Source organism: Anabas testudineus, chromosome 21 (assembly GCF_900324465.2).
Source record: "Anabas testudineus chromosome 21, fAnaTes1.2, whole genome shotgun sequence".
In the NCBI taxonomy this organism is placed as follows: domain Eukaryota; kingdom Metazoa; phylum Chordata; class Actinopteri; order Anabantiformes; family Anabantidae; genus Anabas; species Anabas testudineus.
In genome coordinates this window covers 12670927-12696622 of record NC_046629.1, presented here as the reverse complement: position 1 = coordinate 12696622, position 25696 = coordinate 12670927, and the positions used below count along the sequence as shown (strand labels likewise).

Here is a 25696-nt window from a genome sequence, read left to right as displayed (position 1 = left end):
ACGGCCGCACAGGTTCACCTCCTCTCACAGCTCGTGTTACACGGCCGCAGAGGGCAACAGTGGACATGAAAGTGCTGTTTGTGTGGTTGGTTGAGCTCAGGTAAAAGGCACTTACACACCCTTTTGCCCACAGCGGTACACACAAGTTACTGAGAAATAATTAAACAGCAGCATTAAACTAAATAGCTGCTGTTTTTCTTTTTTTAATATGGATATAGTCATCTGACTGAAGTCTTTTTAAAAGAATATCAGCAGGGTATTAATTAACAGATTTACTTCTATATATGTTATCTGTTCCATTAAAAATATAAAAACATTGTTGATTAGCTTTGTTTATATATGCCAAAGTAGATGATGTGTCTCTTTCCATATTAAACCGACTGTATACTTGCAATCATCACACTTCATTAGACTGAGGAATATAGGTCACTACAGTTTTTATTAAAACTGTAAAAACTGCTCATTCTATCAGGCTAATATTGACCATTACATGTGTCACATTGATGGTACGTTTGAATCTGAGAAACTGCACGTCCAAAAATGGATGTGGACATTTTTAAAAGTGTTATCTTACATAGAGTCATGTTGCAATTATTTCATTTCAGAATTGAGCGTTTTCTGTCTGTACGCCAACATGTGCTTGGGCCGTTCAACAGCTAGTCATGCTTCTGGCAGCAGACAGTCGATCTTACACTGTGGTTTATCGGAGAAAGTGGGTGACATCACTGACGAGCCCTGTGATGTGTTAAGAATTTGATGCATCTGTTACCAAACCCGCACTAACAGAGATGCCATTCACATATCTTACACTCGAACCTCCCAAGTCATTTGCTGCAATTAGGAATGTGGTTAAGACCCTGCTTACATCCCCTGCCCCTGCCCGCTGGCTCACACGGAGTACAGAGTCTCTCTAACCTCAACAATGCCCACATTGTGTTGTGTTCTGTTGTGTGATTGTGGCCCAGGCTGGCTCAAACTTCAGCAGCACCATCAAACAGCAGCAGATACACTGGGACAAGTGAGCCGGCCATACAAAGACGCTGTTTCATGTTTCTAGCAGGTTGGGAAGATGACACACAGTGGATCATTTCACTGCTGCTGCTGAGTGGAAATCTCTTGAATGACAGCTTTTTATATAATACTAAACACTGTTAAGCAGTTTGTTGTGAACAAGGTTCTTAAATCTGGAGGATCCTAAACTTTTAGAGGAGTCTTATGCTCTAGATGAACATAAACATCATCAAAAGTGGAGGGATACCAGAGAAACTAGTGTTTAAGCAACTAAAGATCTCATAAAATCTTCATAGCATTAATTATTCATAATCATTGTCCTTAGTAGGCATTATTTATGGAGGCACATATTAATATTTTATTCTGATTTCCTTGCATGGATGATCTGCTGTCAGACCAGAGTATGCGCCATGTAATCAAACTGGTTTTTGAACCTGGGAGGAGTTTTCTAGCTCAAATACACTTCACCCAAAATGAGAAATACTCATCAACCCTGTGCTCTAGCAGTCCCCTGGCTACCAGACCTCCTGGGGGCGTAGCAGAGGAGCAGCAGGGCGAGGAACCAACCGGCTGCAGCCTCCATTCAAACTGCGCCAGGCTGAGAGGTGAAGCGGTGTCAGTGGCGCATGAGTTCGGAGCTGCTGGACACATCTGGACCGCGCTGTCATGTTGCTGCTGGAAGGATCCTCCGCTCTTTCTTTTGCACTTTTATTTTGTCTTAGTTGTCTGGATTCAACTGTGGTGCTCGCCTTCAACCTTGACACCAGTCATGTTATCAGGAAAAGTGGAGAGCCGGGGACCCTGTTCGGGTTTTCTCTCGCCATGCACCGGCAGCTCAACCCAGATAAAAGAATGTAAGTTATGTCTACAACCCTAGGTTTGTTTTCCTTGGTGTGTGTTTAAAAGTCCAGCTCCGGTACGAGAGCTGCAGGAGAGGCACCTGACGGGACGGGTTCAATTAGAGTTTGCAAAAGTTTGCCTGCTGCATAAAGTCTGAAGTCCTAAGCTTTGGTTTTCTTGCCAGATGTTGCGCGTTTTTTTTTAAAGTTACCATCGATTTCTATCTCCCCGTGAAGCTTTGAATAAGAAATGGGAAACAGCCCGAAGACAACAAGTGAACAAAACAATGGCCATAACTGTCATGCAAATGTGAGGTTCAGCTGAGAGAGCACAGAAAGGATTGAAAGTGTTAGTGAGTTAGTTCAAGTAACTTTTAACTTCTCTGATAATGGCCTTAAAGGGGAAAGATTGAAGTTTTGCAGATGTGAAAATCTGGCACTCTCACTTCCCTTATGACATTGTAAATGTGAACATTGGAGCTTTTTATTTTGCCTGTTAACATAAGTACACTGTAAACTCTCGTTCAAGAGTTTAAATTTAAATATTTTTAAGCTAATTCAACTTTTTATTGACAGCTCATAAACATTAGTTGTTCTGGCTTAGCTTTAACTCATTATCTAACTTAAAATTTGTTAAATGAATTAATTTATTAGAGTTCACTCAACTTGTTAAATTAGGTTATTTGTAGACCTCCCAGCACACGTTTGGCAATGGTCATAAAATGTTGTTCTGTTTAGTTCTTTAAAGAAAGTAGTCATGATGGAAACTTGCTATTTGTCTTTATTATATTCACACCAGTATATACTATGTGAACCATAACAGAGGTTGGTGTTGAATTCATTCCCTACATAAATACACGTTATATATTTAATAACCACTTGGTACAGCTTAACATGATGATGATGTTATATACTCATTTGGTGCATTGTGACTCAAGCATAACATGTAATGGATAGCACCAATGAAGGAATTCATCTCTACATGTATTGAGTTAATGTTTATGGCACATTCAGTGACTCCTCCTGCCCTCAGCTGTCACATATTTCAGATGTTCACATTAACACAAAGCAGTCTGGTGCATGGTTGTGACTCTAGTTTGATATACTATCATATATATTCTATCCCAGGTCAGAGAGCTTTTCAGCTAATACTGCGTTTTCACACCCAAAATATTTCCTGGATACATGTCATAGCCTGCTACTAGGATGAGATTGCATCCAAGAGCCATTGTTTTGTAGCAGGGACACCAGGAACAGGACTCTGCAGCAGCATGTTGAGAGCAGAGGTGGAAAATCCTGATAACAGGACATAAAGAGATTTCCTAAAGATCAAATAGATTAGCCTTAATGTGGAATTTTATCTAAGTGTTGTTTTGGTTGTTGTGCAATAGCAGCTCATGGTGTCACCATGTCGCGTTTTGCAAATTTTGTTTCATTCAGTCGTTATTTTGTGCAGAAAGAGCGACTGGTAACCACTGAATGTGTCTGAGATCTTAAGTGTAAAGAGAGTGAAAGTCGTGGATGTAATCTTTGTTGGGCAAACAGAGGCTCAGAATGTGACACTGGCCTGATTGTTGGTTTTCAGGCAAGAAATGTAAGAGGAGAGTTCTCCTTGTTTACATGCTGATCCAAGAGACTAAACCTCAGTTTTAGTAAAACTGCCACAAAACGTTGTTAAAATGTGAAGAAGCTGTTTCTTCAAAAATGAACACGATCACTGTAGGTCACCTTTGATTAGTCAAGAAACAGTTTAATACAAGAAAATGACAAATACACATGATTACTTTTCTCATATAAGATAATAACTGTTTATTTTGGGGCCTTAAGATCCTAAAAAATATCTTAAGCTCTATTATTATCAGTAGACAGAGACAAACAACAAAGCTTCACAAATCACCAATGTGAATTCAAGAATGTTTTCATCTCAAAACATTCGTTTGTTTCTGTAATTGAGGAAAATAAGGATGGACATGATTTTACTTCTAAATCCTCACATGAACCTGAAATTAAACGCCAGACAAGTTAACTGAAAGCTCAGTAGAGCACGCAGAAGTAGATTAAGACAGCCCTGCTCACTTTAGTCTGACCACTCTCTGAACTGTTGAAACCACAACGGACTATCGGACTATCTCTGCATGCATTAATCTGATCACAACAATTTGCAGCACTGACCCTTTCAGATTCTTTTCTTTGAAGTAACACATGCATAGATTGTTTACTTACCCAACTTCTCATCATTTTGTTGTTTTAGGGGTAAACCAAATCTTCCTCACTCCTCTGGAGATTTAAATATTACATTGTCTTCCATGTAAAAACATAATGATGGGACTTCTTGCAAAGATGCCTCTTCAGTGAATAATGTGTTGGGTTAATGATGTGGATTAAACATCTCCTCAGTGAAACCAGAGGAAAAGGCCATTTGACTGGACATGTGCAACCATCTGTGCACATGTAACCTGATAGATTAGACGCATCAGTGAATCATCAGTTGAGACATTCCAGTCAAACTTCAAGCTGAAGTGTGAACATTTGTAAAGAGAGCACAAAGCTAAGAAGGGTTAAAACAATAAAAGTTAAAACAGGTGAACTGCTTTAAACTTTGCTGTTTACTTTTTTTTTTAAGTTGATCCTTGTGGTGAATATTCATGATTTCTTGTGTGGCGTGTACCCAGCCAATCACAGGTCAGCATCAATCAGAGTGTGTGTGTTTCTTGTGTGTGTGTGTGTGTGTATTTGTGTGTAAACTGAATCAGTTAGAACAGCTGCAGCGATTCATGTGGCTTTAAGTGCACAGCTGTGGGGACTCTGGAGCACATCTGTTAACAAAGACTAGTGAGATCACTGTGTAAACCCACACCAGTCACTATATATTCTCGCTGACACCGCAGTGGAAGACGTGCCGCATGATGAGATGAGGTTTCACATTGTTACTTGATGTTGTCGTTAAGTAGGAGCAATAGTTTACTATTGTTAAAAGCTAGTAAGTGATCCTCAGTTAAACTGCTGTTTCTGTGGCAATCATTTGTTGGACTTGTGTTGTATGTATATAAAATTTACAGCTGTCACTACTGTTCCTCTCTGTGGCATCATGGATTTAATGTCTCTTGAGCAAAGATGATACACTTAATCAGCTTCCACTTCAAAACTATAAATGTAAAGACAGACTAAGGAGCTACTGAGGAGCACAGACCTTTCATTAAGTATGTAAATGTATAGTTTTCTCATTATCACTGTGTAACCCCTTTTTCTTTTATTATTATAAATAAACACTTAGCCTGTGTGATTTTTTAGAGTGGACACATAAAAACCTGTTAAATTTAAATAGGGCTGCAACTTTAAAAAGTATCTTCAAAATCAATTTGTCTATCTTGTAGCTCATACAAGATTAGTTTGATTAATCAATTATCACACTATCGGTTAATTAGTTTTCTGGTTATCAGATAATTTATGTATCACTGCAGCTCTAAATCTAAAGCAGTCCCAGTAATGCATTAATTTAAGTCAGTGGTAACACAGCTTTGTACAGCAGTGTTGAGTATTAGGATCCTCTGTGTCATGGTATTAAGCATCACTCTGTAGCTCAGAAGCTGAAATGTGAAGCAAAGGCTTGTGCTTGTATTTGCATTTCACTGGGCTTTGTTTGAGGAGAGGGTTTTACAGTGTGGTCTTTAGTTTTACATCTGACCTTTTCAGCAGAGTCCTTGTCTTACAAACAAAGAGGGCTGAGCTGTAGTTCAGCAGGTGGGTTTCAGAAGGAACTGCAGAGTCATAGGGAGGAGAAGAGGTTGGAGAGGATTTCCTCTTGGTCCTTTGAGAAAACCCTGCATTGTTCACATGTCATTGTTTTTTCCCCCACAAATTAAAGGAATGTTCACTTTAAACAAAAAAAAAAAACTTGTTTTGGCAGTTTGGTAATTTGCTTTAGTTTGAGGAATACAGTTATTCTCATAAGCTCATTAAACATCCTTTGTAATGTGCCTTTCAGGTCTCTCAATAAGCTAAATCGTTAAATTATGTGGACTAAATTCAGATGTTTATAGCTAAAGTATAGTCGAGTTAAAGTTTAAATAAGTCCTTTCACTTCATTTATAAACCAACTCATGACGTTTTAACATTAGCTTTAAGATGTACTTTTGTTTACTTGTGTATGGAATTAATGGCAACTGTTTCAGAAATGACTTGAGTGGTAAATATAGTTTTTGTCCAGTATCACTGTGAACTGTGTGGGTGTGTTACACAGGTTGAGCAACATTAACTCTAAAGCAAACTAGCTATATATAAGAGGGTAACCACAAACTCAGACTTCCAACTGAATTTTGTTTGTAAAAATATAACATTACTTCATATTTGTAATCTATATGAGTGTGCTTTTAAATTAGGAAGGAAATATGTTTCAAAGATCAACTCTTCTAAATAGGGTGACTTGCAGGACGGCTGTGCTGCTGCTACTGACAGGAAATAACCTGCGGTCTCTGCTTTTGTCTCTCCGCTCTACAAATGCTTTATAGCTGTGTTAAAGGTTATATATGTGTTCACAGATGTCAAGAATAATGCTTAATTTGGATACTGCAACAAGCTGACAAGCTGATGTTGGTACAACATTTACAGTTATGTTTACATTTAGTTATTTCACAGACACTTTTATATAGAGCGACTTACAAGTGAGGAACAAAGCAAAAAAGAAATATCTAAGGAGAGGAACTTTAATGTAAAATGCTCTAGAAAGAGCTGTTTCTGTTTCATAGAGTATAAGTGCAATATTGTAGGCACGGGTCAGGGTTTTGAACCTGATGCTGGCAGCTACAGGAAGTCAGTGCAGAGATCTGAAAAGTGGTGCATTTGTCCACTTTGATTTTATCAAAAATAAGACATGCAGCTGCATTTAGGGTCATCTGGAAGGGTTTGATGGTGCATGCTGATAACCCTGTCAGTAAGACATTGCAGTAGTCAAGCTGAGATATGACCAGAGCCTGCACAATGAATTGTGTTGTATAGTCCTATGGTCGTTGAAAATCTGCATGCCCTTGAGACAGAGGAGATGTGGTCGGTAAAGCTCAGGTGATCATCAATGATCACCCCCAGGTTTCTGGCAGACTTCAGTGTGGACCCTCGGTTCATGCTGGGAACACAAGAACTTCTGTCTTAGTGAGGTTGAGCTGAAGATGCCTCTCTCTCATCCAAGCAGCGATGTCAGTGAGGCACGCAGAGATGTGTAGTGAGACAGTGAGAGTTAGAAACCTGCCCCTGCCAAGATACCTTGACGGTACGTCCAGGCAGGTACTAGTTTCAGTTAAGACCTAGATGTTGCTTCAGATTTTTGTGTAAAGGAAAAGATGATGAACCCCCAGTGATCTGAAGTACTGCCGGTTATGTCATCCTTGTGGCATGAGTTACCACTGAAACACATCCTCTTCTCCATCCATGTGGGAATAAGGGTTTTGAGGAGGGGCTGTGATCAGTGAGCAAAAACTGGGTAGAACAACCACATTACTGAACACGCTCCAAATCAGATTGTCTGCTACAGCGCTCATTTGCCCTGTGCAGGATGCCAGGGAAGGAGTCAGGCATGGGAGTCAGGCCCCAGAGGAGCAGGAGCCTTTGGCTTAGTTTCCTCTACTCCATCTTAAAACATCAAGGAGATTGCCCTGAATTATCTTTAACACATTTTAGTCTTATTTATTTTCAGGCATTAGTTTTACCTGAATTACTTTGGTCCAGTTAATGTATTTTGTAACCTAAAGGTTGATTTATATTTGTTAGATATAGATTCACAGCAGTTTTTAGCCACGCTCTAGCCTAAGCAATTTGTTGATCTGTTTGTTAAGTAGTTGGATCTCCACTTCAGTACAGATAGAAATACCTCATGTTGTTCTGAAGTGTTGCAGATTATGATGTTGGCTGTCTGCTTGTTGAGTGTTTGATGATGTGACTTCAGATTTTCATTGTACTTTAATAGGAGACAAATGGACGCCTAATGTCAGCTTTTATGGTCAGCCTCTTATCCTTCAGACGTGAACTGTATTCTGCACTTGTTTAGCTTTGACATTCAGAGAGAGAAAAATAACAAGTCAAGCCATTTCCTCTGCTAACTCAAATCACAATAATTGTACTGTATGAAGGCAGCAGGAAGATGTGTTACTTCCTTTTTCTCTACAGGAAAATGCTATGCCATCATCGTCAGTGTTCTCAGTGTTGTTCTCTTCACGTACATTTGCTAAATTCAACAAGCTTCTGCTTTTTGAAGCATTACTTGCTGAAGCAGCAGCTTGTCAGAGTAATGACAGGCGACTACAACAAAAAAAGCACATTTCAGAGCAGATCACTTAATCCTGCAATAGGCTGATGATGATACAGTTTGTCTGCTTTTGCTTTTTTTTTTCAGGTTGTTGATTGGTGCCCCCAGAGCCCGAGCTTTAGGAAAACAGACAGCCAACATCACAGGAGGGCTGTATAAATGTGAAATGTCACTGTCCACCGATTGTGAGCGTATTGAATTCGATAATGAAGGTGAGAGGTACATCTGTGTATCTACAAATATTGTCTCAAAGCCCATGAATGAATTTCACTGCTCATGTTGCTGTTTTGTTGCATTTCGAAAGAGGACATACGTACAGAGAACAAGGAGAACCAGTGGATGGGGGTGACTGTTCAGAGCCAGGGACCTGGGGGAAAGATAGTGGTAAGTCAAACTGGGTGCCTGCTCATTCTTGATGTTGTTTCTGTTATCAGAGTATGAAATAAAACACATGTTTTGCAATTTCAGACATGTGCTCATCGCTATCAGAGGTGCTTGTTTGTTAAAACCCCTCAGGAGTCCTGTGACATCACTGGACGCTGTTATATCCTCAGTCAGGACCTGACCATCGACTCGTCCTCCGATGAGGATGGAGGTAACTGGAACTTCTGTGAGGGCAGATCCAGAGGCCATGAGATGTTTGGATCGTGCCAGCAGGGTCTGGCTGCCACCTTCACCAAAGACTACCATTATGTGGTGTTTGGAGCCCCAGGAGCTTACAACTGGAAAGGTTTTGAACTAACCATAATTTCTAGTTTTTACTGGGGGCGGGGAATTAAGTTTCTCACTCTGTTAAAACAAGTGATGTGATGTTGGTTTTGGTTCTTTAATTCTAAAATGAACATTTCTCATTTATGTCTGTTGACATCTCCTGCGTCGCTCCCTCACTCGTTCTGCAGGCATAGTGCGAGTGGAGCAAAAGAACAACACTTTGCTGGAGATGGGAGTGTATGATGACGGCCCGTATGAAGTTGGAGACGAGAATGTCTTGAACCCTGAGCTTGTGCCTGTACCTGCCAACAGCTACCTCGGTAAGTATCTACCTGGATGGAAACCAAAATGTTGTCAGTGCTGTGGTATCATTTGTTGTGAACTATTCTATTCTTGCCTTGAGCTCAGAGTGTATTATTGTGGGAAAATTATTCTGACTTGTCAAAAACAGGTGTAGCTAATAACATAATGAACTGCTGCTTTGCAATAATTGCTGCTACAGAGCCATTAATTGTATTAGTTGCAGCTGAGCTTTTCCCGCTATGACAGGTCAAAATGTCTGCTGTCAAAATATTCTCTCAATGTTAATTACTCAACAACAACGATATCAAGATCCAGGTTGGCAAAATTCGATCAAAAGGAAAAATGACACATGAAGTGTAAGACAGTGAGACAAAACTAAGTAATAATCCAATTAAATTCAGTTTTACTCATATAGCACCAAATCAGAATCATCTCGAGGTACTCAAGGACTGTACAACACACATACTAAGGTCATGACCTTAAAGAGTTACTGTATACAGAGAGAAAGCCAACAATCCCCATTGAGCAAGCGTTGGGCAGCAGCGGAGAGGAGAAACCTCTTTTAATGGAAGAAACCTCCAGCAGAACTAGGTTCAGGGTGGGCGGCCATCTGCCTCAACCGGTTGAAGTGAGTGGAAAGTGGACAGGAGGAGAGCAGGCAATTACAAGCAACAGAGAATGCCAGCAGGACCTGGGTCACACAACCTGCATGAATGTATGAGAGAGAGAGGGGGAGAAACACACACGTCTGTTTGCACACAGTGATTTTCTTAGTAAATACCATGATGTCATGAGCAGGACTGCAGAACCACACAGTGCACATTTTTTTTTATTCATTGAGACTGAAATCAACTCACCAACCAAAGATTGGTACCAGGTACAAACCCTGCTACTAACTGAAAGTTAGGAATGAGTTTTAGGAAAACTCTAGCTTTTTGTTGCCTCTAAAATGGAGATTTGTGGAACAAAATTGGCAGTGCCTGTAGACAAAGTGCTGGATTGTGTTTCTTTTCGCTGCAGTAATGACCCCTACTGGTTGGTTAGGACACCTGTGTGGAGAGATGGGGGGATATTTTAAATGTCTACATATGTAAACGTCTGAGATATTAAACTAGGGAGCCTGGGGAGTAAACAGAAAACATGTCCTTCAGTGTAAAATAAAATATTCATGTTCCACCACATCTGTCACACTTTAGGATTCTCCCTCGATTCTGGGTACAGCATCACCAGGAGTCGTGGTCTGACGGTGGTAGCGGGAGCCCCCAGAGCCAATCACAGTGGAGCTGTTCTTCTGTTGAAGAAAGAGAGCGAAGGATCCGCCAAACTGTCGATGGAACACATTCTGCATGGACCGGGATTGGCTTCCTCCTTTGGATATGATGTGGCAGTAGTTGATCTGAATGGTGACAGGTGGGCAACGTCTCTCAGTGCTTTAAATCTGATTCAACATGTATATTATTTAAATTTAATTACATTTAAAATAAGTCAAAACGTTGAGAACGATATGCAGAGCGTGTATGAGAATATCTCTGTTTTGGGTACCTGCTTTTCTTTAATACCAGTTTATGCTATTGCATCTCATTGTTAATTTTTCTTCTCCCTTCTTTGATCTAGATGGCAAGACATAGTTGTAGGAGCTCCTCAGTTCTACATGAAGGACAGAGACATTGGAGGGGCTGTTTACATCTACATCAACAGGGGAGGGAGGTGGGACAAAAACACTCCTATCCGTCTTAATGGGACCAAAGACTCAATGTTTGGACTGGCAGTGAAGAACATTGGAGACATCAATCTAGACTCATATGAAGGTAGTTACAGTAGATGTAATTTACATCCTGTCTATCAGTTGCTGTCACATTACAGTAAATTATTACTCTTTCATACAGACATCGCCATAGGAGCTCCTTATGATGACAGTGGGGCGGGAAAGGTCTACATTTATCATGGCTCCTCACAAGGAATCAACACCACTCCTGCACAGGTCTTTATAAGCTTTGACATTCATCTGTAGAGACTTTTTATTGTGATAGTGGTGCTAGCGAAGTGTTTTTAACCTATAATAAATTATTGTTACATTTACTGATCAAGTTTTAAAGTTAAATTTTTAAATTATCATTTTGTCCTCTATCGCAGATCCTTTCGGGAAAAGAGCACAACCTACAATTATTTGGATATTCACTGGCAGGAAACATGGACCTGGACAGTAACTCTTATCCAGACTTGGCTGTAGGCTCTCTGTCAGACACAGTTCTAATTTACAGGTAATCATTTCCTCATACATTATAAGTAAAATTAAACCCTACTGATCTTTTTCATAACTTCATTTAACACCCTTTCTCTCAGAGCACGGCCAATCATTAGCATCAGGAGAGATGTCAAAATATCTCCACAAGAAATTGACCTTACAATCAAAACCTGTGGTAACAGCAATTGGTGGGTATTTTCAAAGTATTATATTTTAAAAGACCTCGTGGTTAAAACTTCTGTTATAATTCCTACAACTATTATTTCGTACACATAGCTTCACTGTGGAGGCGTGCTTCACTTACAAGGCAAACCCAGCATCTTACAGCCCACGACTATGTAAGTAAAAAAAAAGATATATATATATATATTCCACATAGAAAACTGTTTAGCTGCTCTTTCTTACATGAAATTTCCCTCCACATCGAAGCTATCAGCTATTCAGTCGAGGCAGATGGTGATCGCAGGAAGCAAGGGCTGCCGTCCAGAGTCGTGTTCCTCAACAAGTCCCTCACTGAAACAGACTACCAGTTCAATGGCACCATAGACCTCCGTGGCCAAAACCAGCAAACATGTATCAACTTAAAAGCCAAACTTAAGGTAAGACATGTTGACATGTAGTCACATTACAGGATCAAATGCCCTTATCTGGAGCTGAAACAATAAAAAAAAAAAAAAAAAAAATCAAATCTAAAAGGAAAGGAGTTTTGTAATGTTGATCAGTTGAAACAAATAATTTATTAATATCACACTGGGGTTTAAAAAATATTTTTATTCTAAATATTAAATGATTTTATTTATAGATTAAACAATTGAAAATATATTTTAAGCTAAATTCCTAATACATTGAAAATTGCTCCAGTGAATAAAGGGAAAATCTATCTTTACGCATAATAATTACATGATAATTGTGTAATGTAGTTTTTTTATGTTGTAATTATGAATAAAAATAAACATTTATTTACATGTGACATTATAGATGAGATTTACATGTGAAAGTGCAGGTACGTTCCTGCATGTATGCAAAAAGAGAAGAGGCTGTATAGAATATAATCCACTCAAATAAAATTCTTTCATATATATATTTTATATATTTTGACAGTATCAAGATAATAACTATGACTGATTTAAACTTTAAACAGGACAGTATTAAGGACAAGATGCGTAGCATTCCCATTGAGGTGTCTACAAACATTTTGGGTACAAAGCGAGTGAGGACGAAGAACGGTCTCCCTCAGCTGACACCTATATTAGACGCTTCTCAACCGAGCAAAGATGCTACTGAGGTAAACAATTCAGACATCAACATATATAATCAAACACACTCTATAATTAAAGTTAAAAACATACTGTTCACAGTGGAGCAGAATTTATGTAGTGGTTTGTTGTTATTTTGTCGTTGTTGCAGGTAAACTTTGTAAAAGAGGGATGTGGAAGTGATCAAACGTGCCGCAGTAACTTGAAGATGGACTACAAATTATACTACAAAGAAAACAACTTGGACATATACAAGCCCTTACTCATGTGAGTTTTAATATTGAAAACTTTAAAGCAAAGTTATAAACTCACAGTCAGGTGACCTTCTGTGTTTGATAATCCTGATGAAAGGAAACATCAAGTCTGCCACATTATTTGTTTGTTTTGGTATTTGGACGTGCACATACAGATATGAAACCAAGCTCAGACACATCAAAGTACAGAAAAAACGTGAATATACAAACCAGGGCAAGTTATTATATTCCTCACATTTGCCAGAAACATGACCTCTACTGCTGCACTACCAACATGTATGTTCTGTGTTTTGTAGGACACTTTTAGGCATTGAATGACATCATGTTTATTTTATGAATCGACAGAAAGAACAACGTTCCTGTCTTTTATCTAAACTATGAGAGGAGGAACTTGGCGCTGCAGGTGACTGTGAACAACATGAATGGAGACGATGCCTATGAGGCAAAGCTGGTGGGAACTTTCCCAGATATACTGTCGTACTCCGGAGTTCGATCACATCAAAAGGTAAATGCTCTGCTACACTCACTTCTGGTACAATACTTAAACACCATACTGGAAACATTTGTTATTCCTGGACTTTGAACATGAACATCCTCTATTAGGTCAACTAAAGAGACATAGTGGGAATTTAGTGGTTGTTTTTTAAATAAATTGTTGGATGACTGCAGAATCTGACCTACTGTTAGTGCTCGATGAAAGATCAGAGGATCACCAAAGTTATTATGATTACCATAAATGTCCATCAGCTGACTGACATCCATTTCCACATCAAGTGACTACTGGCATCAAAAAGTGAATGTTTTGCACAAACCATTTTACTAATTGCTGTTTGATTTGTAGATTTAATAGCCATCAAGGTGCTCAAATTTTACAATGTGATTTCCAGGTGGAGAAGGTGACGGTGTGTATTGCCAATCAGAACGGCTCTCAAGCAGAGTGTGAGCTGGGAAATCCTTTTAAGAGAGACTCACAGGTACAGACTTATCATACGCTTTTCACATGCTCATCCACTTAGTACTTAAAAAGAGACAGATGAGAGATGCTTTTCCTTTTATTCCACAAGACTACCTTTTACATCATCCTGAGCACTGCTGGCATGACTTTGGACACCACAGAGATTGACATTGACCTGCAGCTCCAAACGTAAGTGTAGCTGCTTTACATTTACAGCTGCGTACATTTTCTGCTGTATGGTCAGCTCAGTGCCTAATGCTATGAATAAAATAACAATAATATACCATATTATTATGTTTATTTTTCTTTTAGAACCAGTGTGCAAGAAAATATTATTCCATTGAAAGTAAAGGCTCAAGTGATCATTGAACTGCCGCTGACGGTTAGCGGGTAAGTGTGTCGTCGTAGATCCTGCTGTATTAAACTAAGCACCTCAAACAGTACGTATGTGAAATTAAATTATATGCTTATTTTCTCAGGGAAGCCAGCCCCAATCAGGTTTCTTTTGGAGGTGTTGTGAAAGGAGAAAGTGCCATGAAGACTGAAGATGAGATTGGCAGTTTAATTACTTACACATTCAGAGTAGGTTTATTCCAGCCTGCTCCTATGGTATATGATTATAAATCATTGTTGATATAAGGCTAATAAAGAGCTAACATACAGATTTTTCCTTCAGATAAATAACGTGTGGAAGTCTTTGAAGTCGTCTGTTAAAGCTTCACTAAAAATTCAATGGCCCAAATACAACAAAGATGGGAAATGGCTTCTATACCTGGTTAAGATTAAAACTACGGGACCAGAGATTCACTGTTCTCCTGAGTCTGAGATCAACCCTCTCAAACACATCCAGGTAGTTTGTTTTAAAGTTTTTGTTTTTTATATTCATGTACAGAAAGAGAAATCAGCATTAGTCAGAAGTCTGCCATCATAACAAACCTTAACTGCTTAAATCTGCTATGAATTCACGTGAAGATATGTGCTTTCAGGAATCCCCTGTGTCCCGGACAAAACGGGAAATTGAGAGAAAAGAATCGAAAACTGGAGTGAAAATGTCTTCTCTGTCAGAGACAGGCAGGCAAAAGACATTGGTGAGTCTTTAATAGAGGTATTCATGTTGTTTGACTGGTGCTGAAGATCACTGTGATCTGCAATGGACATGTTGTTGCTCCTAGACGTGCGAGAGCGGGATCACATGCGTGGAGCTCAGCTGCCCTCTTCAGGACCTGAATGACACAACAGTGGAGCTGAGAGCTCGTCTGTGGAACTCCACCTTTATTGAGGTGACACGTTGTATTTCAATTTAATTCATGTGTCTCATCAGCCTTCAGTTACAGTGTTGAACCTTGTGATTAGGTATGAGTGTCTTACCAGAGCGAATGTTTCTGTTTTCACACAGGACTATGCCTCTGTTTCAACCTTGCACATTTTTGTGAAGGCCTCGCTTGCGCTTCACACTCAGGCTAAAAACATGATCTTGACAACTCCCGACATTGATGTAAGTAGCTCAACAGCTGCTGCAAATGATTAACTCCTCACTTGCTTGATGCCAGCTTATCGGATCACGTGGGTTTCTTTCCCGCGATGCTTTATTGCAGGTGAAAGTGACAGTGTCTCCAGAAAGTGCAGTGGCACAGCATGGAGGAGTTCCATGGTGGATCATACTGATAGCTGTTCTTGCAGGCATCCTGATTTTGGCTCTGTTGGTGTTTCTGCTCTGGAAGGTGAGTGCAAGAAAAAAGGTACAACCTCATATCACCTGTGTGATTTGGGGTATATTTGAGAAAACAAGGGTCATTAGGTGGAATACACATACACACTCGTACACATATATATATGTATCTTAAATTCATAATTTCATCATTTACATCTTTTTATATTAATCTGTGTGAAATTCAACTGTGTGGAAGACGTGTTAGGAAATGCTCATTACTGTGTGAAGAGTGATAGTCAAGAGGTATTAGAGGTCTAGATGACTGGTGTTGATGTTAAAATAGGTCTAGATTAGTGGTTGGTTGAAGTTTTAAAAGGTATCAGTCAAAGCCAGCGTTACAATATTTATGTAGATGAGCAGCAAATAAAGAGGTAACAACACAGGTGACATGTAAGCACCACTACGGGACTCTCCAGATAACATTTAGGGCAATAATTAGAAATGTTTAGTTAAGTAATGTTCAGTTTGTTACTCCTAACCCTCCATCACCCTTGCTCCCCCTCAGTGTGGTTTCTTCAAGAGACCATCAAAAGACGATGCCCCATATCACAAGGCAGAGATCCATGTTCAGCCCTCTGACAAAGACAAACACTCTGCTGAGGCCTGATTTATTCTCTCTGACAGGGGTAAAAACAAGCTGCAGCATGGAGTGTGATTCCTGCGGTCGCTAATGAGCTCAGCTGGTCTAATGCAGAAAAATTCAACCAGACGCATATTGTACTAAGACGATGTCTCAGGGATGATTTACATTACACACCTAGACACCTGGAGTATAATTTATTAACCAAAGTTTTTGTAGTATTGGTACAATATGTGTCTCTGAATTTTGCCAATAGATTTTTCTTACCAACAGCTTTAATCTTTTCCTCTTTAAAGTTTATATTTGTGCTTTGCAGGCGCTTCTTGCTGAGATCATTTCTACTTCCTGGCTTTTTGAAGTGTCCTGTCAGAAACTGCAAAGCATGCTTAACATTTCCCACGCATCTGTGCTCTGACGTTTACAGTATGCATAGGATTTTGTGACCTACATCATTGGAATAATACACTGTACTTTTTCAAATCTCCCCTTCTTAGTGTGGATTCTTCAAACGCTCCAAACAAGACGACAACGTCCCTCGATACCACGCCGTGAGGATTAGAAAGGAAACTCCAGAGTACAAAGATGGAAATGTTAAGCTCGATCCTTTTGAAAAGAAGCAGTGGATGACAACTTGGCTCGACAATGAAAGTTACTCGTGACAGATTCGTGCTGTTAAAATTATTATTATTTTTTTTTTTTGGAGGGGAACCTGAACAAACACACTGAACATTGTTGGCTGCTCTGCTGGTGAACATCATTATCTTTTCCTTGAATTATTTGGGTTTATGTCTTTGAGGTTTGACTGTATAGATGACAATTTTTGGTATGTTTTGTATATAATAAAATGCTTATTCACACTGTATATTTATTTTTTGATAAAAAAAAATCATGCAGCCAAAGAGTTTTTTGACTCGAGTTCTGGTGCAGAACAATGAAAAGCAATGTTTACTACTGTTTACTGGAGTTGTCTTACTGAACGTCTACAGTCTATGCAACAAAGGTACAGCTCAGTGTGATATGAATGTAAATCAGTATCAATTTATTGCTGGTGTTTTATGCATCTATTTGCTATTTTCAATCAAAAATGCTTGTGCCCTTTGGCAAGACGTTTAGGTACATTTTTGTGTCATGTGTGGAAATTAACTTGACTGACCAGGTCTCTTTTCACCTCAGTTCATTATTGTGGCGTTCAGGTAGCATCCACTGTACTGTAGATCATCACTGAAGAATTTACTCTTTACTCAATGTGAGGAATGCAAAGGGAAGATGGATAAAAGCAAGTGAGATGCAGCTTTTATATATACATTAGAAGTTAATGTCTTAATTGTCAAATACAATAAAATGCTTAAAAACTGATTGTTACTGTTGAATTTCATTACTATTTGTACAACTGATATAAAGCAGGGCTCAAATTATATAATATAAAATGATGGATGTGCCCACTTATACACTGACAGTGAAATAAATGGCTGTAATACAACAAGCCTTAATTCAAAGGTTTATTTTATCACACTATTTAGAACAAGCAGATCATTTACATGAGGAGAAATTATCATTTTCACTGCCCTATATAAAAGCTACAGCATTGAAAATATTGATCTTTATACCCCATACACTCAGAACAGCAAGGGGAAAAGTATTTTAACAGGAATTGTGGCACAAATCCAAAGCATTGTGACTCCTTACGACGTTCCTGTTTACTACAGGGTAAAAAAAGCAAAATTATCATTACGTCAGTATACAGGCCAACATATTTACTGCAGATCAGTCAAATGTTAAACGAAAGGTTTTCTCCTGCTCCTTGCGCTGGTTGTCACACAGTTTGGACACTTCCTCCACCCGTCTCTGCAGAAGAACTGAATTCTGATCGATCCACTGAAGCGAATCCATGTGGACGTTGAGAATTTTACAAATCTGCTGAAGCTAGAGGAAAAAGTAAAACAAAAGAGATGAAGACATTAGTTAAAACACCAAAATATGTAAAGTAAGGTTCGAAAATATCTTAATTATGTCTCATCTTACTGGATCACTGGTGTCTGCTGGGCCACTTGATGTGTTCAGGTGCTCGATGATCTCCTTCAGATCCTGTGACATCCTCTTCAGCTGCGCGTCCACGTTTTCAGCTAACTTGTATGTTCTCTCGCGCTCCTCATCAGCGTTCTGCATGTAGATGGTTCCACTCTGCTCTTTCACTGACTCCTCCAGTGGGCAAAGTAAATCCTCCAGCTCTTTCTGTTGGGACAGGATGAAGTCCAGCTCCTGGTTCAGCCTCCTTTGGTCCAGCTTCACCTTCTCCATCTCCTTGTGCAGGGATGTGATCTTCTCACCATTCTCCACCAGCATGCGGTCCCAGGCGTTCACCTGAGTTGCCTGCTGTAAAAAATGTCTTTCCTGGTCCTCGAGCTCAAGACTCCACTTGTTAATAAGACCCTCTAACTGGGCGTAGGTCATCACTGGAGGAGCAGTGGTTGTAGTGATTGTTGCTGCTGTAGTAGTTGTTGTAGTACTTGTGCCAGAAGCTGGTTTCAGTCCCAGTGTAAAGCCAGTAGCAACAGCTGTTGGAGCAGCTGCAGCTGTGGCGGTAGAGGCAGGGGCAGGAGCAGAAGCAGGAACAGAGGCAGGAGTAGGAGCAGAGGCGGAGGTGGTGGTAGTTGCCCCCAGAGGCTTGAGCATAAAGGCCAAACCACTGGGTGCTGAGGCTGTTGCAGCAGTGCTTGCTGCTGAACCTGGAGCTGCACCGAAAGTAAAGCCAGTACCTGCTGCAGTTGCAGTGGCGGTAGCAGTGGCAGCAGCGGCTGCGGCTGCGGCTGCAGCAGCAGCAGCAGTAGTTGTAGAGATAGGTGCAGCGAAGAGAGATGGTCCTGAGGCTGGCGTGGGCTGGCTGGATGCAGGTGGAGCTGGGGTTGATGATGGCTTAATTCCAAAGGCAAATCCTCCACTCTGCCCTGCTGGGGGAGCAGTGGTGGATGCTGGCTGGGGCTGGGTGCCCAGGGTGAGGTTGGAGGGAGCACTGGTGCCAAAGCTGAAGCCTCCACCTGTGGCAGCAGTAGGAGCTGCAGCAGCAGCAGCAGCAGGGGCTGCAGCTGTGGTCACCTGGACTTTGGTGGCTCCAAAGCTGAACCCTCCAAACGAGAGGCCGCCTGGTGCTGTGGGAGCTGGTGCTGCGGATGTTGCCGTCGCAGCAGGTTGAGTTTGGGCCTGAGGTGCGGTCCCGAAGGTGAAGCCCCCTCCTGCGGGGGCAGCTGCGGGGGTCTGTGCGGACAAACCGCCGCCAAGGGAGAACCCTGACCCGGCTGCTGGGGGGGCCGCGGAGCCCAAAGTTAACCCTGCTGCTGCTGCTGCTGTGGTCTGAGGAGCCGTACCCAGGCCAAAGGTGGTGGTGGTCCCGAACGAGAAGCCTCCGCCGGCTGCGGTGCTCTTTGCTGGGGTGCCGAAGCTGAAACCTCCGGTGGAGTTGGTGGTGGGCTGAGCGGCGGTGCCGAAACTGAAGCCCCCTCCGGCGGCCGCAGGTGCGGCGCTCGCCAATCCAAACCCGGTACTGGGGGCTGCTGCTGCTGCTGGGGTCTTCTGAGCTCCGAAAGAAAACCCCCCAGAGGACTGTCCGAAGTTAAACCCGCCACTCATGTTGCTTCGGATCAAGATAAACAACAGTTAAACTACTTTCCTCAATCAACGCACTCACAAAATGGTCACTTCCTCTGCGTCTTTTGGCGGGTCACAAACACGAGCTGCTTCAGGTGGCGTTACCGGGGAAACGTGTCCCTCCTCTGATCACTTCCCAGACGTTACCCGTTAAAAAGTCAATCAGATGTTTGACGGGGACCGAGAACTAACAAACACATCATTTAGTAAAACGTGGCCCGCCGCTCCGACACTTCTCAAGCAGACATGTCTGTAGAGGACAAAAAGGAAGTGACGGCAGTGTGGTTAGGACGCAACAGGAAGCTGTCCGCCCTGAGTTTTGTCTGCCGACGTACAAGCCCCGCCCATCTTAAAAGATCGACGGCCGGTTTGTCCAATCACGGCTCTTCTCAGAATGAAACCAAAATTTGATTGGTCCCGCTAGGTGCCTTAAAAACAGAACCGTGGGAGGAATTAACCCTAAAGTGTCTATATCCAAAGAGTATGAAGATTATGAAAGAGAGTTACTGTATCTGAAGACTACGAACTGATTACAGACTTACTTTAAGACTAAAACGAGAGAGAAGTGAAATAATAACAATAATTACATTAATAATAATAATAATTACATTAATAATAATAATTACCTTTTTACAGAGTTATCTATTGATATTTGCTCGCTATTGATGTCACCAATAAAACACACACTTTAACGGAGTTAAAGAGAAATACAAAAACAAACAATCTAAAAGACAAAACGTAGTACTAACGCTATGTTCCGAGTATAACCTATATCTATATACATATATATGTATATATATTATAAGAGTTATAACATATAAAAATTAAATATTATTCATTCAATTTTAAAGTTTATTTCTGTAAAAAATTCGGCGGTATGATCTTGACTTGGTAACGACTCTTTGGGTCAACCACCTGCATACTGAACACCCGCAGCACTTTCTTTCCATGTTGACATTTTGGCCACTAAAAAAATCAGCAGTGAGTAATCGGAGTGAATATACTCTGCGGCAGCGCTGACTATGGATGATCGAGTTTCACCATACAGCTTGACAAGAAAATAATTGTTTTAACGAGTGGTTTTTGCGAGCCGCTAAAGTTAGCCGACAAGCTAACGTCAACACAGATTAACGGCAGCTAGCTGTAAGTGCGTGGCCGCCTGCGGATGACACCAGAGGTTAAACTTCGTAATTAGCCGCTCAGTCTGCGAAACCGTCGGAAAAACAGGCACCACAGCACCTGACAACATGAGGATTTTAAGGTTTCTGAGGAGCAGCCTGTCTATAGGGAAGGACGTAGACTACTACTCCAAATTTTCACCCTCTCCTCTTTCAATGAAGCAGTTTCTGGATTTTGGTAAGAGGTGGTGTCATCACACACACACACACACACACACACACACACACACACACACACACACACACACACACACACACACACACACACACACTCACTCACTCACTCACTCACTCACTCACTCACACAGAGTATGTACACAGTATATGTGTCCAGATCCATACACACATAGGTCAAATGTCATGACCTTTTACCGCACACATCATTATATAGATGAAATACAAACATTAGATATAAACAATTACATTTAACACTAGGAATATGTTAGCATGGAAACAAGAGCCAGAAATAAAAGAGCCACTCTTTCCAATGATTTGATGTTGACTTAGTGCAGCTCAGCTTCTTACTCTGCAGCATTGCCTTCTATGACTACACTGTAAGTAGTATAGTGAAGCCTTATACCGTGTCACAGATCAAAAACACAACTGCATCAATAACAAGCAGCTTTCGCGAGAGGATAAGATGATTCTGATGTTTCTGTTTTTATGTTTCACCCCACAGGCTCCGAAAATGCGTGTGAGAAAACCTCATTCGTCTTCCTCAGACAGGAGTTACCCGTGAGGTTGGCAAACATCATGAAAGAGATCAACTTGCTGCCAGACAACTTGCTGCAGACTCAGTCAGTCCGGTTGGTCCAGAGCTGGTATGCTGGTTTGGTTTTTTCTTTTATTTTCTTTATTCTCAATATCAACACTGCTCCATGCAAAAATCCAGGATGATGATTTTTTTTCTTTTCCTGAACAGGTACATGCAGAGTTTTCAAGAGATTCTTGAGTTCAAGGACAAAAATGCAGACGATGAGAAAGTCACTTATGAGTAAGTAAATAAAAAGAATACACCATGCAGCTGTGTTTTATTTCCCGCATTTGTGATGTTTTATTCACTGCTGTAATCATACCAACGTATCTTCACACAGTTTCACAGATGCGGTGATAAAGATCAGAAATCGGCACAATGACGTCATTCCCACCATGGCTCAGGGACTTGCTGAGTACAAGGAGACTTACGGCACAGATCCGGTCGTCAGCCAGAACGTTCAGTATTTTCTGGATCGTTTCTACATGAGCAGGATTTCCATCAGGATGCTGCTCAACCAGCACAGTGAGTCCATTCTCTTCCACTTCATAAAAATCCGCTTTTGTTAGTCAGGAGTAATATAATGTGTTACCAACATGCTTTAGTTGCGCTTGTGTGGGAATAAAAGCTGAATATTGTGACAGACAGTCGGGCTTCTCCAGTCGCAGAACATCAAAGGTTTATATTTTTGAACACAGTCCAGGAAGCCATGTTGATTTTATACCAGCTTGGGCGCTTTGGTGAACCAGGAATTAACAGACCACACCCTGTGTCATTTTCTGGCATTTTTCCGCGTTCAATTTTGAAGTGTGTACACTGACAGACACTTTTCATATGAAAAGATACATGTCTCTCTCTATTGTAAGTGAACTGTTCAATTCACTGGGATATTAAAGGGCAAAGAACTATAAAACATGTCCTGTGCATCGTTTTACACATTTTTGAATTACTTTTTAAAATAGACAAATGACATGATTTGATTGATCCACAAGAGTACATGTGACACAGACACTTTGTTTTTAATTTATCTAGAGCGACATACATCAAACCTGCTGCATTGGAAAATGTTAAGTTCATTTGTCTGTAAGAGTTCATGTTATTTGCATGCTGACTTCTCTTCGTGTTCCTCGTAGCTCTCCTCTTTGGTGGGAAGGTGAACCCTGCACATCCCAAACAGATCGGCAGTATTGATCCACACTGTTGCGTCAGTGAAGTTATCAAAGGCAAGACCGTCGTTCTAAAAACCATCAGAACATATGCTGCGACAGTAGTATAATAAAAAACCGCTGTCACTCTAGAATTCAAGTGCCACTCTTCTTCTTTCTTCCTGCAAAACAAACATCTTCCTTGTAGATGCCTACGAAAATGCAAGAAACCTCTGTGACCGGTACTACATGAACTCCCCTGAGCTGATACTGGAGGAGTTTAACGGTAATTTGTTTAGATGTTGAACAGCAGAAATGGGCACATTTAACTACAAGCACACATTCGTTTCTGTCACACTTTCATACTTAATCTAAATTGCATTATTAATCAAATGTTCGATTCTGATCCAAGTTTAGTCTTATCTGTGATCATCTGTTCGTCCTGACAGTCAAAGAGCAGGGAAATCCCATCACTGTGGTCTACGTCCCATCTCATTTATACCATATGATGTTTGAACTTTTTAAGGTAAGCTTTGCTTTTTGTTTTCCTCTCTACAGACGCTACTTCTGAATTTATAGACATTACTGAGCATTATATTGTATAACTGATAAATTATCCATTTGTGTTTTTATTTATCTTTATTCATCTTGTTATCTTCATCTCTTGTCTGGCTTTTCTCCGTGGAGAACGCCATGCGGGCCACCATGGAGTTACACGGCGATGCCACCGAGTATCCTCCCATCCAGACACAGGTCGCTCTGGGAACTGAAGATCTGACAGTCAAAGTAAGGCTGCGCTGCTAAAGTGTAAAAAACCTTTTTTGTTAATTAGGTCAGAAAGAGTCCAAACCATGCGCTCTTCCTCAGGTGAGTGATCGCGGAGGAGGCGTGCCGCTGCGGAAGATCGACAGGCTGTTCACCTACACGTACTCCACAGCCCCTCGACCATCCATCGACGGCTCTCGTGCTGCTCCTCTGGTCAGTAGTCCCAGTGTGAACTGTGAAACACTTAATCTTAATCTTGCAGTGGTGTTTTGTGAGTTCCACATGTTTCAACCACAACATAAGCATTTCTGTAACCCTGCCTCTGTTCAGTGTATCTACAACTTTATTAACTATTATTATGAATTATCACTTTCTTTCATAACTGTAAATTGATCAGTTTTTTCTAGATCTAACTTAACTTTTATGAATTAATTGTCTTTATTTTCCTCTAGGCCGGTTACGGGCACGGCCTGCCCATCTCTCGACTGTATGCGCTGTACTTTCAAGGGGACCTGAAGCTTTACTCTCTGGAAGGTTATGGGACCGATGCTGTGATCTACATTCGGGTAATTTGAGTTTTACATGAACAGTGGTGCGTCTCCCAAATGAACGCAGGATGTGCGAATTTCAACTTTGTGTCACTTTTCTGTCAGGCACTCTCCACAGAGTCCATCGAGAGGCTCCCTGTGTACAACAAGTCGGCGTGGAAACACTACAAGACGATCCACGAGGCTGACGACTGGTGCGTGCCAAGCAAAGAGCCCAAGGACATGACGACGTTTCGTAGCTTTTAGAAACAAATAGCAAATGGTAGAAAAGCTGCAGCAGCTGAGATTAAAAAAAGTGATAGAACTAAATTTTATTGCTATACATTTCCTAGAGAATAGTTTTTGGGACAAGGGAGATTTCAGAGTGCAGTAGACCTGTTCAAAGACCAGCTGCTGCTTACTCCTACTGGCACTGATGCACCTACTAATGGCGAAGAGATGAAGTCTCATTTAGGTGTCAAAGGTTCCCACTTTGAACCCACGTTTACTTCACGAAGCCTCATTCAAGAGCTTGTTTTAAATTACTGACATCTAGTGGACAAGTTCCATCTAGCCTGGCGTCACAGGTCTGCACAATTTCTTTTGAATGAATAAAAATAAATTAGTATAATACCGTTAATATATAACTAATAAATATATTTATTAGTATTGTCAGTACTCTCTGGTGAACAGATTGTAAAATGAACGCACAGTTTCTAAAGTGTCTACACCGGCGAACATTAGTAACAACAAATGTATCTCTGTGTTATTTTTTTATGTTGTGAGAACAACTGAAACTATCTGAATGATCTGGACCACAGAAGAAAACGTCTTGGAATGTGAGATGTTTGATGTTTTACTGAAAAAACAAACTTGTTACAGGATTATTTTGCTTGTATTTTTGGTTCTGACTTGATTTAGGGCATTTCTTCTTGTGCACAAGCAGCACGATCAAAACATTTTGCCATGTGTGAGGATGATTTAGGCTCAAAATCCACTTTGTTACACAACAAAGTTCAGTCAGCAAATGTTAAACAGGATTATTATAAGAACAATATTTCAAACATTATTGAAAACATACTATGCAGGTGGTGTACAGGGAAGAAGCGAGTCTGATGTAGATACAGTTTTTGTTTAAATATGCACCATCAGTGAATCAAATACACTGTTACAGTGACAGGTTGTCCAAGTTGACTTATCATTCACAAAGAGCCTGGGGGCATTTTAACCAAATTGTTGTTACTGTGTTTGCATCATGTACTATACAGTATTACTGGAATTGTTTGAATAAATTATTGTACATGAGTGAGGGGCTTTGTTATTGTGCACCTGATATGAGTACACCAGACATAAATAGCGTCAACATGTGCGCGCTTGAAAATAATTACTGAGTAAACGTCGTTGCATTTGAATGACAGTAGCCATGTGTGAGCCCCTGAGTAAGTAACTGTACACCGAGTAATGACCCTGATAAAAAAATGTTACCTCATAATATTAATTGCAAGTAATTAAAAGCAGGAGCAAG

General features: G+C 40.6%; 3 protein-coding genes across 4 annotated transcripts; 2 read left to right on the top strand and 1 right to left on the bottom strand.

The window, feature by feature from the left end:
* Window positions 1–1523: 1523 nt before the first annotated feature.
* On the top strand, window positions 1524–17516 carry itga6a (integrin, alpha 6a). 2 transcript variants are annotated; one of them, XM_026376254.1, is made up of 26 exons: window positions 1525–1865; window positions 8233–8357; window positions 8450–8529; window positions 8614–8875; window positions 9045–9176; window positions 10356–10569; window positions 10774–10967; window positions 11046–11140; window positions 11293–11420; window positions 11503–11592; window positions 11681–11742; window positions 11834–12003; window positions 12546–12689; window positions 12812–12927; window positions 13260–13419; window positions 13802–13888; window positions 13979–14058; window positions 14182–14259; window positions 14349–14451; window positions 14546–14719; window positions 14856–14957; window positions 15042–15149; window positions 15266–15364; window positions 15465–15590; window positions 16086–16206; window positions 16655–16784. In XM_026376254.1, exons 1-25 carry the CDS (start codon window positions 1678–1680, stop codon window positions 16185–16187), a joined length of 3219 nt encoding a protein of 1072 aa, XP_026232039.1. In that variant the 5' UTR covers window positions 1525–1677; the 3' UTR covers window positions 16188–16206; window positions 16655–16784. The 2 variants fall into 2 exon arrangements, with proteins under 2 accessions (XP_026232038.1, XP_026232039.1); XM_026376253.1 differs by lacking the exon at window positions 16086–16206 and having other exon boundaries at window positions 1524–1865; window positions 16655–17516.
* Window positions 17517–17645: 129 nt separating this feature from the next.
* On the bottom strand, window positions 17646–20081 carry nup62l (nucleoporin 62 like). Its single transcript, XM_026376255.1, has 2 exons — window positions 18183–20081; window positions 17646–18083 (listed from the first exon to the last, which is right to left on the bottom strand). Exons 1-2 carry the CDS (start codon window positions 19782–19784, stop codon window positions 17925–17927), a joined length of 1761 nt encoding a protein of 586 aa, XP_026232040.1. The 5' UTR covers window positions 19785–20081; the 3' UTR covers window positions 17646–17924.
* A 635-nt stretch (window positions 20082–20716) lies between these two features.
* pdk1 (pyruvate dehydrogenase kinase, isozyme 1) lies at window positions 20717–25635 on the top strand. Its single transcript, XM_026376256.1, has 11 exons — window positions 20717–21158; window positions 21660–21801; window positions 21903–21974; window positions 22075–22259; window positions 22868–22957; window positions 23088–23165; window positions 23329–23405; window positions 23567–23665; window positions 23747–23857; window positions 24097–24210; window positions 24298–25635. The coding sequence occupies exons 1-11, from the start codon at window positions 21050–21052 to the stop codon at window positions 24436–24438; spliced, it is 1218 nt and encodes a 405-aa protein (XP_026232041.1). The 5' UTR covers window positions 20717–21049; the 3' UTR covers window positions 24439–25635.
* Window positions 25636–25696: the final 61 nt, after the last annotated feature.